The sequence below is a fragment of the Bufo gargarizans genome, chromosome 4 (assembly GCF_014858855.1).
Source record: "Bufo gargarizans isolate SCDJY-AF-19 chromosome 4, ASM1485885v1, whole genome shotgun sequence".
In the NCBI taxonomy this organism is placed as follows: Eukaryota; Metazoa; Chordata; class Amphibia; order Anura; family Bufonidae; genus Bufo; species Bufo gargarizans.
In genome coordinates this window covers 82636632-82654109 of record NC_058083.1, presented here as the reverse complement: position 1 = coordinate 82654109, position 17478 = coordinate 82636632, and the positions used below count along the sequence as shown (strand labels likewise).

Sequence of the window (17478 nt, the reverse complement as noted above, 5' to 3'; positions counted from 1 at the left end):
TGGTCTACCATCTACAAGGACACCTAAATCCTTCTCTATAAGTGACTCCCCCAGTGTTACATCCCCTAGGACATATGATGCAAAGAGATTACTACTACCAAGATGCATAACTTCATATTTATCCACATTGAACCTCATTTGCCAAGGTAATGCCCACCACATTTGCCTTGTGGCAATCACATGACACTGTACCAGTACCTAGAGAATCTTAAAAAATGATAAACAGGGGCACAGCAATCATCTGGACCGGGAGCCTTGTTCACATTTACCTTATTTAACTTAGCTTGGACCATATCTACAATTAGCCAATTGAGTATATTACTGGATGTACTAACAGCCCCAGCACCACAGATATCAGCTCCTTTCTCTTTTTTTTGTATAAACAGAGCTAAAAATCCAAGTTAGCAACTCTACCTTTTCCTTATTTTCAGTGACTATCCCCCCTTTACTGTTATTATATTATTATAAGAAAATAAAGCCATTAATATGAATCACCAATTTATTTAAACAATAATCAAACAATTGTGAACCGTATATTTTACAGGATAATTTATTTTATGGACTCAACCTTTATACAGAAAAGAAGCCAAATAAATATATTCACTAGTGTAACCCTTTATAGCACTTTATGATAGAATATTTACACCATAACATAATTGGCAGGGAAAATACCCAGTTCTCCTTTTAATTTTCCCTCCCACCAATCATACTGAGAGTCAGTCTTTGTGGTGACTATGATCTTGTCGCCGATTTGGAACGACAGGTCTCCCGGTTGTAAACCTTCAAATGGATAGATGGCCGTGGCAGTGACGCAGTTTCCCCTTGAACCCCCTATAAAATAGAAGACAAGATTATTACCAACTGATCATACAGTATCCTTCTTGCATTAAAATGAATCTGGATGTTGGCCCTGGTGAAGACCAAAACCAAATCACTCTGCTGTAGCACATATTGAGGTCATTGTTACAGATGTTCTTCTCCTCGTAATACAGCTGGCACCCGCAAGCAATGGGGCAACCTAAGCTCCTCAGCCCATGCCATACTATTACCTGCTTCTTATAGCAATGTAATAGTATGGCGATAAATGGAAAGGAGATAATGGACTATTGAATTGTCCATAACCGAGCTACCATATCACAACCCATTAACATATGGGTGAGTTTTGTGTAATAGCAACCCTACAGCATACCAATTGTTGAAGTGTCTTCTTCTATGTATGTCAAGAGTAATGCTATATCTGACCATTCATTTCCACCACAGACTAGCTGCTATGATGTTTCTCAGACACAGCATATAAGGAGAAGAGGAGATCATGCTCCCCTATCTCTCTGTAGTACCCTTTCAGATACAACAGCAGCATGAAGGATATTATACAGCAATACAGAGCAGTGTAGCTGTGAATCCAGGCTTGGGGTGAGATAGAACACTTTCTAGAAGCAGCAATGTCCCTTCCACAGCTCACCATTTAAACTCACCAGTCTCTCTCCATAGACTTTTATAAGGAAGTAGTAACCTGATCACTTAGGCAGCTGATCTCACTCAATAAACTTGTAAAATACCAAGGAGAGGCAATGGCTATACATATTGCGATAATTGCCCCATGTAATGGTGCAATCAATCACCTGACGAATGAGCAAACACAAATGGTTGCATCTTTTATGTTTCACATAAAATCATCATTTTCCATCAGTACATTGCCCTTTGTACATAGGGATCTGCTGCTGGCAAACAATGAATCTGTTGTGGACAAATGACCACAGTAGTGATCATTCATCTCTATACGGAAGGAATGCCCGCTGCATGTAAATGCATCTATCTCGGCTCAACAATTAGGTTGCCTGCCCAACGGCCTGTATAAATGGGCCTTTACGCTATGATATTGTTCTCTTGCTGCTCTGACTTTATGTCAAAGAGAAAAAGTTTAAATGATATGATAACGATTACAAAACTTGTAGGTATCATCTATAAGTAACAAGACATGCAAGACTGCGCTCGATTACATTACCATCACAGATAATTTGTACCTATGAAACTGGCTGACCTGTTACACGTGCACTTGGCAGCTGAAGGCATCTGTGTAGGTCTCATGTTCATATGTGCCTGCATTGCTGTGAAAAATTATGTTTTAATATATGCAAATGAGCCTCTAGAAGCAACGGGGGCGTTGCCTTTACTCCTAGAGGCTCCTCTACAATTGCTGTGCTCTGCACTTTGATTGACAGGGCCTCGTGTGATCATGTTTACACTGCCTGGTCCTGTCAATCAACATTGAGAGGGCACAGCAGTTGCAGAGAGAGCAGAGCCTCTAGGTGTAATAGCAATGCTCCCCGTTTCATATATAAAAACATGATTTTTCTCAGCAATGTGGGCACATATGAACATAGGACCAACACAGATGCCTTCAGCTGCCAAGTGCACATGGAACAGGTCAGCCAGTGTCATAGGTACAGATCTGCTGACGGGTGCCTTTTAAGAGTCCAGGGTTACAATAAAGGATGGGGCTAAGCAGCATTACCAGACACAGCCCATGGACAACAATGGCACTGTTTTGGGGAAAAAAAAGGAACCCTTTATTCAAATCCTGGGCAACCTTTTTGACAAAACAGTAAGCATAGCAGGTAGAGTAAACGTCTCAAAAATAAGCCAGACAATGCTATTTTTGTTAGAATCTCAAAGTGCTAAATTACCGTTTGTCTAGAAATACACCGGGTGATGGACAGATAGTCTAATTTCTGTGGACAGAATTGCTTCTCCACCTGCCAACAGCTGCGGATAATTTGGAAGCCGCACACGAAGACAAATATATTTTTGAGAGTCTGCTTGGAACTCACAATGGATTACAAAACAGAGTTTTAAAAAAAAACAGAAGAAAATACTTCCAGCTACAATGATAACAAGGGGAAACCAGTAACAGCCAACATGATGGATATAGTGAAGAACCATTTCTAAAGTATTTGCCAATGAGCATTAAAAGGAACGCTCATGGTACTTGATTGGCCAATGAACACAAACATATATAGTGATGTAGGAAATCTGTTGTGCATTGGTCCGCACTTATGCATCCCTTCTCCAATCTCTTCACACTTACGTACACAATCCCATGTCTATTTACAGTTACACACATCCATTTACACGTACAGACAGACTGATCCAATCCATTGCAACAGCCAAATGAGGCCGTAGAAACATAATGAACGTTCTCATGTTCTATAAAACATGAAATTATCATGATAATTGGCTAAGCTTCCAGCTAGAAAAAAAGTGATGACACTTTTATCCAAGTCCTCTTCCCCCCCTTGGCAGACATATGTCTTTTTTCAACTCTTTAAACGTTTCCTATTTACAAATTCCAGCTGATCCAGTAAAAGATCAGAGGCCTTAAAGGGGATATAAAAAAAAAGTCATACCTCAACGATCCTCTGCTGCGTAAAGTCCTACTTGTCCCAAGTCTCTAGTCTGATTTTCATTTTTTTTACATTAGTTATGGAATAACCCCTTTAAATAATAAATTATATGTACCCAAAATGGTACACAAAAAAAATCAACTCTTTCCGCAATACAAACATCAAATACTAAAACTATAAAAAAATAAGCCATCATACAACTTTGTGAATGTAAAAATTGAAAAATTATGGCAATTGGAAAGTCTTGATGAAAAATGGGAAAAAAAAGTTTGCTCCTGAATTTTCAACACTGGGTGGCTCTTAAACTTGTCCAGAATTATTGTTTTTTTGCTACCACCCCCACTCGCAAGCGCAGGAGGCACCATAGCTGTCAGGCAGCAGACACCCGGGGCTAATGTATGTGATCAACGATAACATCTATTGCAGACATTTAATCCCTCAGATGCAATGGGCAAATGTGGCCATGGCTCTGGGAGCTCAAAAACCGGAACCATGCTCCCGGCCGTGCAAAAGATACTCCTAGCGAGGATCTGGGTAGCTTGGTTGGTGTGTGCAGCAGTCTCGGTCCTCCTGAATGATGCGAGGCTGCTGCAGCTGTTCCTATGGGGGCTCTGCCTGTGGCAGGGCTCCGTAGGAACATAGTGAAATTTTTATAGACTCTAATGCTAATGCACTAGAGTCTATGAGAGATGCTAATGCATTGGAGTCTATTAAAAAGTGTAAAAATATAGAAAAAAAAGTTTTTTTAAATGTAAATAGTATAAAGTCAAATTACCCCCCTTTCCCCAAAATAAAACTAAAAAAAATTAAAATTTAAACAGTCATTGCCATGTGCGAAAACACCTGTACTATTAAAACATTAAATATTTAACGTATGGCAAAAGGCATCATGGAAAAAATTGAATAAAAAGTGACCAAAATGGCATCAATAAAAGTTGCAAAAAAAAAAGTTAAAAAATAAAATAAAAATTCAATACTGAGAATATCAGTAACAGGTTAGTTTTACAGCACAGGAAACACTGTAAAAACAAAACTGTGGTGGAATTGTAAATGGTGCCATTAGAAAGTACAAAAGCCCTCATACGGCTATGTGAATAGAAAAATAAAAAAAAGGTATGGCTTTGGGAAGGTAGGGAGTAAAAAACAAATGAAAAATGGCCAGGTCCTAAAGGGGTTAAGAGATTAAAGTGGTTCTGTAAATTAAATAAAGCCCTTTAAATTAAGGATGCTCACGGGACAGTAATTATAATTCATGGGGCCCCATAGTAAAAAAAAATGGGGCCACCACCTGCTAGTGTAAGAAAATGAAAACAGAAACATAAGCAGCAATAATTAAAATGTATGTATAATAGCATAATATACCAGACAACCCACATTATAGCAAAAATCCACCATATTGTTATTCCCCACAAAAACATACAATGTTCTTGCACCTGATAGGGCCCTCAAAACCTATGGGCCTCATACCAAGTGCTATGATGGATCTAGTAACGCCCCTAGATGCTCATATAGTAGGTTCCCATTCTGGTACCATATGGGTTTTCAACCATAAGTATTAACACGGTTGGGCTGAAATCTTGAATAGTTCTGTTCACTATGTGAAGGCAGTGGGTCGACATGGGGAATGGATAACTTGGCGACAACAGTTCTTCCAGGAAGACATCATATGTACAGATCCTTTACTCCTGTAAATATCCTAATAAGGAGCTGGATCCATTTACACATTAGCGGCCTCGGAGCCTGATGAGGTTTGTTCTGGCAGCAGTGACTTTGGCTTGAATATATTGTTTATGCTCTAATAGTCTGAAGATAGAAGATATAGAGAATGCCATTAATCACTGCCGGCAATGTTTGATCAGCACCATATTACTATGTGATTTTATTTCAATTAAGAGCCCAGAGTTATTCTTGGAAGAGGTACGGTATATGGTATTTGTGTTATTCGCTTTTTCCTAGAATGATTCATTAAAGTGGTTCTTTCTGTAAATCACAGCAAGTCTTAGGCTCTTCATTTCTGTTACATAAGTACCTTGATGCTCAGGGCCTATTCTTAGGATAGGCCATCAGTGTCAGATTGGTAGGAGTCTGACTCCTGGCAACCATCACTGATGAGCAGATTTAAGGGGCTGTTGCAAAGAGAGCACAGCCTCTAGGTGTAATGACAACGCCCCCTTTGCTCCCAGAGGCTCATTTGCATATATTAAAACATCATTTTTCTCAGCAATGCAGGCACATATGAACATGGGGCACCTACACGAACCAACCCAATGGCCCCCATAAATAATGCCAAACTATGCTCATATAATATGTAATGAATCTTTTATTATATCAAAAATTGTTTGGACAAGGTGAAAACTAAAGAAAAGGGAAAGGAGATATTAATCTCCACACTCCTAATACCCCTAATAGAGGGAATCGCACAGGTACTCAGCTGGTTAGAATGATGATTTAAAGTATCCCTGGGTAAAACATGTAAAAATATCTCCCACAATGCACAATATAATAGTAGTTGATGGTACAGCAATAATATACACACAATGAACGGGGACCTCTATCAGGCCGGAACAATGTCCAGCCAAAAATAACACAAAAATATCAATCAAGAGGTCCGCATATCAGAGTGTGTATGCAGAGGGGGGCTGAAAGTGACCACAGCCGCTAGCTGCAATGAACACTAATACAGATTACAAAACCACATGCCCACAGTGAATAGATCAATGGACATACAGAGAAGGTACAGCTGCATGCAGGTGGTTAGGGGCGGCTAGTGGTCTGTCGGACTGATGTCCAGTGCCAGATCATAAAATATAGCCTAATGGTACAGAAAGCCAGTAGAGTGGCGAAACGCGCGTTGGGGCATAGGCATTTCTGTTGCCTCGGGTTAGGGGTGGGCGGTATAGGCGATATGCGATATGAATTTGGGCCACGATATGGATTTTCGCCATATCGCCTATATCACCGGACCGCGATATGATCGCGCGCACCATTTTCTCCTGAGCCGGCCGGCACAGCGGAGGGAGTCCCTCCCTCCCCACTGTGCGCGGCAGCCGCTGAACACCAATGAGGACAGAGTAGGAGAGGAAGGACTGTGGCCACTGCGCCACCAATGAATGTGCCGGCCATATCCCAAAGGTTCCCCTCCTCCCCCCCATCATTGGTGGCAGTTTGCAGTTCCGATCGGAGCCCCAGCAGTGTAATGCTGGGGCTCAGATCGGTTACCATGGCAGCCAGGAGTCACGCTACTGAAGTCCTGGCTGCCATGGTATGTTAGCGAGCAGAGAGCAGCGCATTATACTCACGTGCGCTGTGGCCGCCGGTCGCTCCTTCTTCTGTCTGTGTGGCGGATTGCTAATGCTTACAGCATTAGCAATGCGCTGCACAGACCTATGAGAAGAAGGAGCGACCGGCGGCCACAGCGCACGTGAGTATAATACGCTGCTCTCTGCTCACTAACATACCATGGCAGCCAGGACTTCAGTAGCGTGACTTCTGGCTGCCTTGGTAACCGATTGGAGCCCCAGCATTACACTGCTGGGGCTCCGATCGGAACTGCAAACTGCCACCAATGATGGGGAGGAGGGGGGGACCCTGTGGCCACTGCCACCAATGATTAATACTGGGGAGGGAGGGAGGGTTGCGTTATCAGAGGCTGGGGGAGGCAGATCAGAGGCTGGGGGAGGCAGATCAGAGGCTGGGGGAGGGGCAGATCAGAGGCTGGGGGAGGGGCAGATCAGAGGCTGGGGGAGGGGCAGATCAGAGGCTGGGGGGGCAGATCAGAGGCTGGGGGGGTGCAGATCAGAGGCTGGGGGGGTGCAGATCAGAGGCTGGGGGGGGGTGCAGATCAGAGGCTGGGGGGGGTGCAGATCAGAGGCTGGGGGGGGGGGCAGATCAGAGGCTGGGGGGGGCAGATCAGAGGCTGGCGCCATGGTCAGCTCCCTGCTGTTGTGTGCACAGGGCAGCAGGGAGAGTGTAAAGTCCTATTCACCCTAATAGAGCTCTATTAAGGTGAATATGACAAGGGTTCTAGCCCTTAAGGAGGCCAATAGTTAATAAATAAAAAGTAAAAAAAAAATGTTGAAACACCCCCCCAATATAGAAAACAATATATATCGCATATCGCTCATCATGGGTAACTAACTTCGTTTGTCTACACCTACACTTTGTCACTCATAGCAATGGTTGTGTGGTCGGTGGGTGTACTATTAGGCCATATTTTATGATCTAGCACCGGACATCAGTCCGACAGACCACTGGCCGCCCAGTGTGCAGCTGCTCTCTATTTATTACTCTGAGGTCACCGAAAATAGCTGAGTGCTGGCTTGGCTATTTCCGTCGGGCACATAGAAGTAAATAGGAGCGGTGGCCGCACATGTGCGGTGAACTCCCATTCACTTCTATGGGGGACCCAGGGTCCTCCAGCCACCACTTTCCCGTCCCCGTTCTCAGCGGTGGGACCCGCACCTATCAGACAATGGCTTTCAGACAGATAAAAAATAAATACTACAGGCAGAATTTTTTGTCCGGCTGAAAGACATCATACATGCTGGAAAGTGGCAGGATCCCCACTGGATCCTATTACAGTGAACGGGGAGCCGGCTATGCTGGAAACAGTGGGCTCCAGCAATCTGTCCCTCCACCAGAACAGAGTGCCGGACTTAAAAGTAAAGTTGTGAGTCTGTTCAGACATTCAGTACTGGATAATGATTCTGCCACAGAGCCACTAACAACATGCATACAATGTAGTGCCCGCAGTATTTTATATGCCATTCACATGTTTTGGAAAGAATAAAGGAATAAGAAAAATGCAAAAAGAATGAAGATACTCATTCTTCTCATGGATTCTGCATGGATAAGCCATGGAATAGCTGAACTAACACCTATGCCCAGTGTAATTGCGTCTCATGTAGAATATTACCAGCAAGAAAAGCCATTTTGCTAGCCTGCCACAAGTGGTTGTATGAAGGTGTGCAAATCTGATCTTTTCCAGAATTTTTTGTCAGCATCGGTATAATGGTGCATTCACACAAACGTGTGATGGTGGTGCCTGCTTTGCAGACTGCAAACGGCGGATCCACAAAACATAGGCACCGGGCGTGTGCATCCCGCATCTCGGTGCAGACCCACTCACTTCAATAGGTCCGCGATCTGCAAGATGTGGCCGAAGATAGGACATGTCCTATCTTTTATGGCATGGAAGCATGGACACAGAAGTGCTTCCATGTGTTTCTGTGTGCTTCCAGGTCTCTGTCTCTGCTCCGCAAAAGTTAGGACATGTCCCATGGAGCACGGCCATCACATGTTCGTGTGAATGCACCCTTTCCTCACTATGGCATACTGCCCCATCAATGCAGATCCCACTAACACAGAGTTCCTCAACTCCGGTCCTCGGGACCCACCTACTGGTCAGGATTTGAGAATATCCCACAGAATTAATTCCTGTGGTAAGTCCTGATGCATGGACACTAATTATATCACCTGCTCAATACTAAGGACATCCTGAAAACATGACTAATAGGTGGGTCCCAAGGACCGGAGTTGAGAAACCCTGCACTAACACAAGCTGTCATCTGCACCCCAGTCCTCCCCATCCTAGAGGTGATCAGACCCCAAAAACCTGCACACTACTTTACATAACGGCACACTTTCGCAGAATTATGATTGATATCTGCATGTTGTAGACAAAAAATATCTGCCAAGGTAAAACTAACAAAGTGGCATCTTGGTACTGCCATGCTCCGTCACGATGATTTAAGGTGTCTATATACCAAATGGTATGTGGCAACGTCCTCATCTCACACAAGATGGTGCTAAAGTGCCACACAAACAGAAGGCAGAGAACTCCCTCTACGTGTAATGTATCACCGCGCCTGACACTCAGATCAGCTCACTGCCAGCAAATTATTCGGCTTAAAAGGATTTTCCACAGGTTAAAAAGTTCTCATTTTACATTCTGTCCTAGAGAAAAAGAAATCTCATAGACTGAAGTATATGGATGCTCACATTTACACATGGAGTCCACATGTACTGTAGCTTAGGTCCATAGACCGTGTCAGACTGGAGTTCCTATATACACAACCTGATGTCTACCTTCATTTGTATCATATACCGTATTATAGCAAACACACGAGATGTACCATTAATGAGATATAATACGTAATTTCATCACATGAGAACTCAACTGTGGCAAGTGTTCGACTCCATAGTCACTGCCAAATAGGGTGTCTTTTGCTGACCTATGCCACCAATTACTGTGCAAGAGTCTAGGCCCAATGAAGGTTCCTCTGGTACTGCCTATGGAACAACATACACCTCCATACATCTAAGTCTGAAGGCTGGCCTGAAGTGTGATGTACAGCATATGAAACCTCTATAAAATCTTTTTTTTACCTAGTAGAGAAAACCCACCCTTCATGCTGTGCAGGAGCAGCATATTCTGAATGACTCCCATCAATGGACTTCCCATCAGACACTTATAAATCTTCTAATTCAAAAGCTAAAAGGGGGACAGAGCTTGGCTCCTCTGTTCAAGCAATTGGTAGGTGTCCCGATTCTTGGAGAACTCCTGATGCTATCCAAGAACCTCCTATAATTTGCTCAGTCCAAGACATCCACTTGTTCTTCAGAACTGCATCCATTCAGACACAATAGTACAGTTTTGTGCATGAGCAGCTTATTTCAGGTCCTGTTAAAGAGAACCGGTCAACAGTATATCAAATTCAAAGTGAGTACCTTACATTAATCTAGACTTTTCACAATCACAGAAGCCATCCCAGAAGTGTAACTTGAAGCTCCAATACAAGCACCTCCACTACCGTATGACAATTACAATAATGTTTTTTGTTTGACAATGGTTGCACACCCCCTATCCCTGATATATGGCCTTCCTTATTTCTTACACCCAAGCATTTATGGGACCAGCTGGGACCCCAGGTTTGGCAACCTATGAGTGTGCAGGATCTACAGGCCTAGCTGCAATGCCTGTGTGCAAATGTGCCGCAGGATACTATACAGAACCTCTATACCTCCATGCCTAACTGTATCTCATCTGGTGTCCAGGCTAGAGGTGGCCTAGAGACTCCTTTCAATTGTACAGTTTTCCCTTCCCTTATTCTTTCATTCTAAGGCGGGGTTCACATCATGTTTTTGGCCTACGTTAAACATATACTGTACTTCAGGAAAAACTGATTCTTTGTAAGACAAAAACGTGATTTGAACCCAGCCGAGTATTGTAATCACTTACATATATAATTACATTCAAGTTTCATTTGATTTCTACAACTCCTTCATGGTGCAGTATTTTGTTTTGTCAATCAGTATACAGGGAGTGCAGAATTATTAGGCAAATTAGTATTTTGACCACATCATCCTCTTTATGCATGTTGTCTTACTCCAAGCTGTATAGGCTCGAAAGCCTACTACCAATTAAGCATATTAGGTGATGTGCATCTCTGTAATGAGAAGGGGTGTGGTCTAATGACATCAACACCCTATATCAGGTGTGCATAATTATTAGGCAACTTCCTTTCCTTTGGCAAAATGGGTCAAAAGAAGGACTTGACAGGCTCAGAAAAGTCAAAAATAGTGAGATATCTTGAAGAGGGATGCAGCACTCTTAAAATTGCAAAGCTTCTGAAGCGTGATCATCGAACAATCAAGCGTTTCATTAAAAATAGTCAACAGGGTCGCAAGAAGCGTGTGGAAAAACCAAGGCGCAAAATAACTGCCCATGAACTGAGAAAAGTCAAGCGTGCAGCTGCCAAGATGCCACTTGCCACCAGTTTGGCCATATTTCAGAGCTGCAACATCACTGGAGTGCCCAAAAGCACAAGGTGTGCAATACTCAGAGACATGGCCAAGGTAAGAAAGGCTGAAAGACGACCACCACTGAACAAGACACACAAGCTGAAACGTCAAGACTGGGCCAAGAAATATCTCAAGACTGATTTTTCTAAGGTTTTATGGACTGATGAAATGAGAGTGAGTCTTGATGGGCCAGATGGATGGGCCCGTGGCTGGATTGGTAAAGGGCAGAGAGCTCCAGTCCGACTCAGACGCCAGCAAAGTGGAGGTGGAGTACTGGTTTGGGCTGGTATCATCAAAGATGAGCTTGTGGGGCCTTTTCGGGTTGAGGATGGAGTCAAGCTCAACTCCCAGTCCTACTGCCAGTTTCTGGAAGACACCTTATTCAAGCAGTGGTACAGGAAGAAGTCTGCATCCTTCAAGAAAAACATGATTTTCATGCAGGACGATGCTCCATCACACGCGTCCAAGTACTCCACAGCGTGGCTGGCAAGAAAGGGTATAAAAGAAGAAAAACTAATGACATGGCCTCCTTGTTCACCTGATCTGAACCCCATTGAGAACCTGTGGTCCATCATCAAATGTGAGATTTACAAGGAGGGAAAACAGTACACCTCTCTGAACAGTGTCTGGGAGGCTGTGGTTGCTGCTGCACGCAATGTTGACTGTGAACAGATCAAAACACTGACAGAATCCATGGATGGCAGGCTTTTGAGTGTCCTTGCAAAGAAAGGTGGCTATATTGGTCACTGATTTGTTTTTGTTTTGTTTTTGAATGTCAGAAATGTATATTTGTGAATGTTGAGATGTTATATTGGTTTCACTGGTAAAAATAAATAATTGAAATGGGTATATATTTGTTTTTTGTTAAGTTGCCTAATAATTATGCACAGTAATAGTCACCTGCACACACAGATATCCCCCTAAAATAGCTAAAACTAAAAACAAACTAAAAACTACTTCCAAAAATATTCAGCTTTGATATTAATGAGTTTTTTGGGTTCATTGAGAACATGGTTGTTGTTCAATAATAAAATTAATCCTCAAAAATACAACTTGCCTAATAATTCTGCACTCCCTGTAGTATGTGGTTTATCAAAATGGTAGAAAACCACATTTTGTCTCTTGATGTGGAGTTATCTTCACCATCTTGGACAGTGTAGGAGTGGCCTTGACTACGTGATCTTGAGAGATTTACCTTATCTAGCAAGACCACACTACTTGCTGAGCGGCTTGTTTAAGACCATCTGAGGATAGGAACACATCTTCATGGACCCAAATGTCCTGCAGCCTAATCATCAAGGAAGCTTGCCAACGAAGAGGCATAGGAGGACCTCCAGCACCGCTTCAAGGTAAGTGAAAGAATCCCTTTAGTGTCTTTCATTTGTGGTGTGGTGCGGCCAGTGTTAATACACAACTCTGAGCAACACGCTATTTCATTACCACCAGAGCAAACAAGCAGATGGAAAAGACAGATTTTCCATAACGGTGGCAAAAATGCAGTGTTTTACCACAATTACAGAAAACTGTGGCAAAAAGAACACACAGTGGCTACGAAGAGGGTGAAAACTTGTAATCCCAGCTGTCCAACTACTTGTTCTGGTGGTAAAAAAATTGCTTGTTACCAAGGGTACCGGTGAGAAGCTTCCCTACTGGGTAGACTGCAGGATCCTCGGGTCGACAGTGATGTGTCCCTATGCTCATATGGGCTGAGATGTATAATCGTGCTTCAGACTGGACAAGACTAGGTAAATCTCTCAAGAACTCATATCTTGGGGGGGGGGGGGGGGGGGAGATGCAGCCACATAAACCAGATACCCAAGGGACTGGTTGGATTCATGCAGGTTACTCAGTTTTATAAATTGGTGACTGGAACCCTTTTTTGGAGCAAGACTAGGTTAGGTCAAAACTGTCATTTTCTTTCTCTTCATTCACAGAAGCTCTTCCCGCCCCGTAGAGAATGAATGGGTCCGGATTCGTTCCGCAACGTTGCAGAACGGATCCGGACCCATTCTACGGACGTGTGAGTGGACCCTAAGCCTCATTCACACGATTTTTTTGAACCGAGAGCAAGGCAGGTGGTTTGGGCAGATGGTCAAGTTCAAGAAAAATGCATTTACTACAGGCTAATAAAGACAAGTTAAAAAGGTAAAAGAACAGGAAGAAGGACAAGCAAAATACACGGTATAGTATGAACAATTCACGGCAGATTCTACAATAATTTCCACTTCTACTACGTCCGCCTCCACAGTACGGACACTGAACGAATAATATTCCCAAAACTGTCCCTAACCTCACAGATGGGTGTGCACCCCCTCTTTTCCCAGTGGTCCAGGTGGACCGCTTGCAGTCCGTAGAAGCGCCCCGGTGGGGCCCAATGTCGTTTCTTTCTTTAATAGCAAAGCGTCCTCTCCTCAGGGTCTTCACGATATCCGAAGCAATGAAATCCCCCTCAGCAGGCAGGGAAACCAAGTGGATCCAATGGAATCCAACAGCAGGTATCACTCAGCACACTGACAGTCCTGCAGAATCCATACACTGAGGTGTGATGTAAGCCGGGGTTTTGCAGTTACTGTCCGGTACTCAACAGCACTGCGAGTCTCTGGCCTTGGTGGCAATATACACAGCCACAATATCAGTTTCATTGATTAGCCACTGGGCACAGTCCTTTCAGCGTGGCTCCACTAAACGTACTGTCTCTTTATACGCCTCATCACATTATAATTACAATGACTGCTGTCTTAAAAGAACAGGATCACAGGAACACATATACATTCAACTTTAACACAGTTTAGACAGACAAATGAAACTTGGGACATCATTGGGCTGTCTCTTACAATTTCCATCAGTGATTGTGAGCCAAAACCAGGATTGGGGCCTACACGGACATATACCTCCCAACTTTGAAAACTAACAAAGAGGGACACATTGTGTGGCGTTTTCCACACTAGGCCACGCCTCCAACTCCGCCCAAAACATAGCTATACACCTAATCTCCCCCCAGTCTCCTTAATGCCCCACATCGTAAATATTCCCACTTCATGCCACCGCACAGTATTTATGCCCACATTGTGCCTCCTTCACAAAATTATGCCCAGCTGTGCCCCCAGTAATATGCCCCCAGTGATATGCCCAGTTATGTGCCCCCAGTAATATGCCCAGCTGTGTCGCCAGTAATATGCCCACCAGTAATATGCTCAGCTGTGCCCACAGTAATATGCCCACATTGTGCCTCCAGTAATATGCCCACATTGTGCCCCCCAGTAATATGCCCACATTGTGCCCCCCAGTAATGTCCCCCCCCAGTAACATGCCCAAATTGTGCCCCCCAGTAATATGCCCACATTGTGCCGCCCAGTAATAAGCCCACATTGTGCCCCTCACAGAAAGTAAAAAAAATAAACACCACATACTTACCTTCTCCCTAGCAGCAGCAGGACATCGGCTGCTCTAGTCAGTGAAGGAGAGGCTGACGCAGGGGCAGCTGCCTGAGAGCGGCACATACCTCCCCCGTACCGGGACAACCACTGCAATCTGGGGCTGTCCCGCCGGATTCGGGATGGTTGGGAGGTAAGCAGACATAGGGTATAACGGTAAGATCTGAACCTGGTCTGTGTTTACAGCCACACCTGGTTTTGGCTCAAAATTACTAACTGTGTGAATGAGGACACCTAAGACCACAGGGCCCTTGCACCCTTATAGATGATAAAGACATTTCTTGTTGATCTCGTCATATAAAATCCATTCTTCATCTTTCCTTCCAAAAACTGCATTATTGTGCAGTTCCAAACGTCCTCCTCTCTGGGATGTATCTGTAAATGTTCATCATGAGCCTACTGGATCATAAAGACAATGGCAAGACTGGCACGGAGAGAGAGCAGAGGTATAACTGCATAAGAATACAGATTTGTAGGAGCTTTGGAAAGCTGGGTGGTAGGAGAGCAGACTTATTAACTCTAAATCTAAACCTTATTTTCTTCTCATAGTCTATAATACAGTTGATCTAAGCTCGCCAGAATGATGAAACTGCACGCTTCAGCGTCTAAGAGTTCTGCAGTAGAAGTCAGATTTATTCTAAGTCATTTTAGCTCTTAGAACAATTTTCTGAGCTTTTCTCATTCAGATCCGCTTTGATTTCAATAACGGGATGTAATCAGCGGCTAATCCTGGAGCACCGCTTCTCCCCAGTCAGCACCGTTCACACTGCTGTCTTGAAGATAATAAAGTGAGGACTGGATTACAATGGGCTGGGAATTACCAGGTTACAGATATTTATATTGTATATATCCTGCATAGGGGATTCATTCCTCAAGAAGTGACTGGAAGGAAGACTTAAAGAATAGAGCGGATAAAACAAAAGATGCCTCACAATAACGAATAATAAATTCAGTGTCTTTAAAATGTCAAATATTCTACTCAAGAGTTGTTTGTGTGCCAGGAATATCCAGATACAGAACCACAGACAGAAAGGATGATTTTATGTATAGCACCAATATATTCGGCAGCACTGTGCACAGACGGTCGCCAGGCACATTAGGCCTTTTCCCCAATAGTAATAATGCACATTCCCCATCTACAAATGGCACATGTGTCAGCAGAGTCCAGGATAGGAGATAAGTCTGATCACGGACAATTAACCCCTCAGATACCATGATCAATTTTGACAATAGAAACTGAGGGGTCATGTACTGGGAGTGGGCTGCTTCCAGTGACCAAATGTCTCCACCATGACTAGATGGGGAGAGCAATTGGGTTGCTATGGCAGCCGGGAGCCTTGTAAAGGTGCCCAGGCCTGCCATAGCAAAGTTCCTATTTGCCTGTTGCAGGACTCAACAGAAACACAGAGATTTCACCATAGACTGCAATGATAAACTATTGCTATTTATGGTATAAGTGATCTAGTGATCACATGTTTAACAATTCAAGAATGAAGGTTTTTTTGGTAAACCCCCCACTTGGCCAGACCTGTAATGGGAAGCTTACTTCCCTGCGCTGGCTCCCCACTCCTCCTCCTCTCAGCCTGCGATGCTCCGCTGAGCTCCCTGGCTGTACACATCCAGTCCCCTGTCATCACGTAAGAGGATCCGGTCACCACCGCGGCACGTGATTTGCAGCCGTACTGAACCAGATGTTTACAAAGAAAATGCCTGAACTATCAAAATATAATACAATTTATCCTGTATTTGGAACGCTGTAAGGAGAAAAAAATAAAAATTCCCAAATCGACAATTTTTTGCTTGCTTCACCTCACTTTTAATAAAAAGTGATCAAGAAGTTATACACACCAGTATTACCACTCAACCCGCAAAAAAAGCCCTTACACCGTTCCATAGCCTGAAATAGAAAAAAAAGTTATGGGTGTCAGAATATATGTTGATGCAAATAATTTTTTCCCCCCAAAGTTTTTATTTACCGGTATTTTTCAAAAAAAAAAAAAAGCCAACGCTGCTGGAGTTTTTGTGACTCACAATGCAATCCCATTTATTTCTATGGGATCACCACTACTCTGTAATCCTGGTAGTGACAGCTGTCACATGACCAGCATCACCCCAGTCTAAAGGTAACAAGTCACCCAATAAATGCCGTAAATACAAAACCCAAAGCGGTTTAAGGGGGTTCTCCAGTTTCATAATGATTTTTTTTTGCACAAAGTACCCCAAAAACTGCATATTTATACTTGTTTTTGATGTCAGCACTTTAATTCCCATTTTCTGTATCGTTTCACCTGGGCAGGATGTCTACATGCAGAACTTCCTATTTGCATCTGCCTCCTGCTGGATTTTCTAAGCAAACCCAGTATGATTTGCACTTTAAATGGGTTCTCCAGAAATTAAGAAAATTAAGCTACTTAAATATTACTTTGTTAGGGCTCATGCACATGAATGTAAGGGTTCTGTGCCGTTCTGTGGACTGCAAATAGTAGTCCACAATGCACGGGCATTGGCCATGTGCACTCCATACTGCGGATGCGAACCCAGACTCGAATAGGTCCACGATCCGAAAGATATGGCAAAAGATAGGACATGTGTTATCTTTTGTGGTGTGGAGGCACGGATCCGAAAGCCCATGGAAGCGCTTCTGTGTTTCCATGAGCTTCTGATCAGTGTCTCTGCTCCGGAAAAGATAACACATGTCCTATCTTTGGCTGTATCTTGCGGATCACAGATCTATTCAAGTCAATGGGTCTGTATTTGCAGAGCAGCACAGAGTGCACAAGGCTGATGCCTGCATGTTGCGGACCCGCCATTTGCGTTCCGCAATACGGTCATGGAGC

At 43.6% G+C, this 17478-nt stretch overlaps 1 protein-coding gene across 1 annotated transcript in view; it reads right to left on the bottom strand.

Annotated features, from left to right (window-relative positions):
* Positions 1-534: 534 nt before the first annotated feature.
* The window catches only part of SH3YL1 (SH3 and SYLF domain containing 1), a 113928-nt gene continuing 96984 nt past the window's right edge, over positions 535-17478 (bottom strand). Inside the window, exon 10 of the mRNA XM_044291945.1 lies at positions 535-831. Coding sequence (XP_044147880.1) covers positions 641-831 — 191 coding nt within the window. The 3' untranslated portion in view covers positions 535-640. The remainder of the gene's footprint in view (positions 832-17478) is intronic.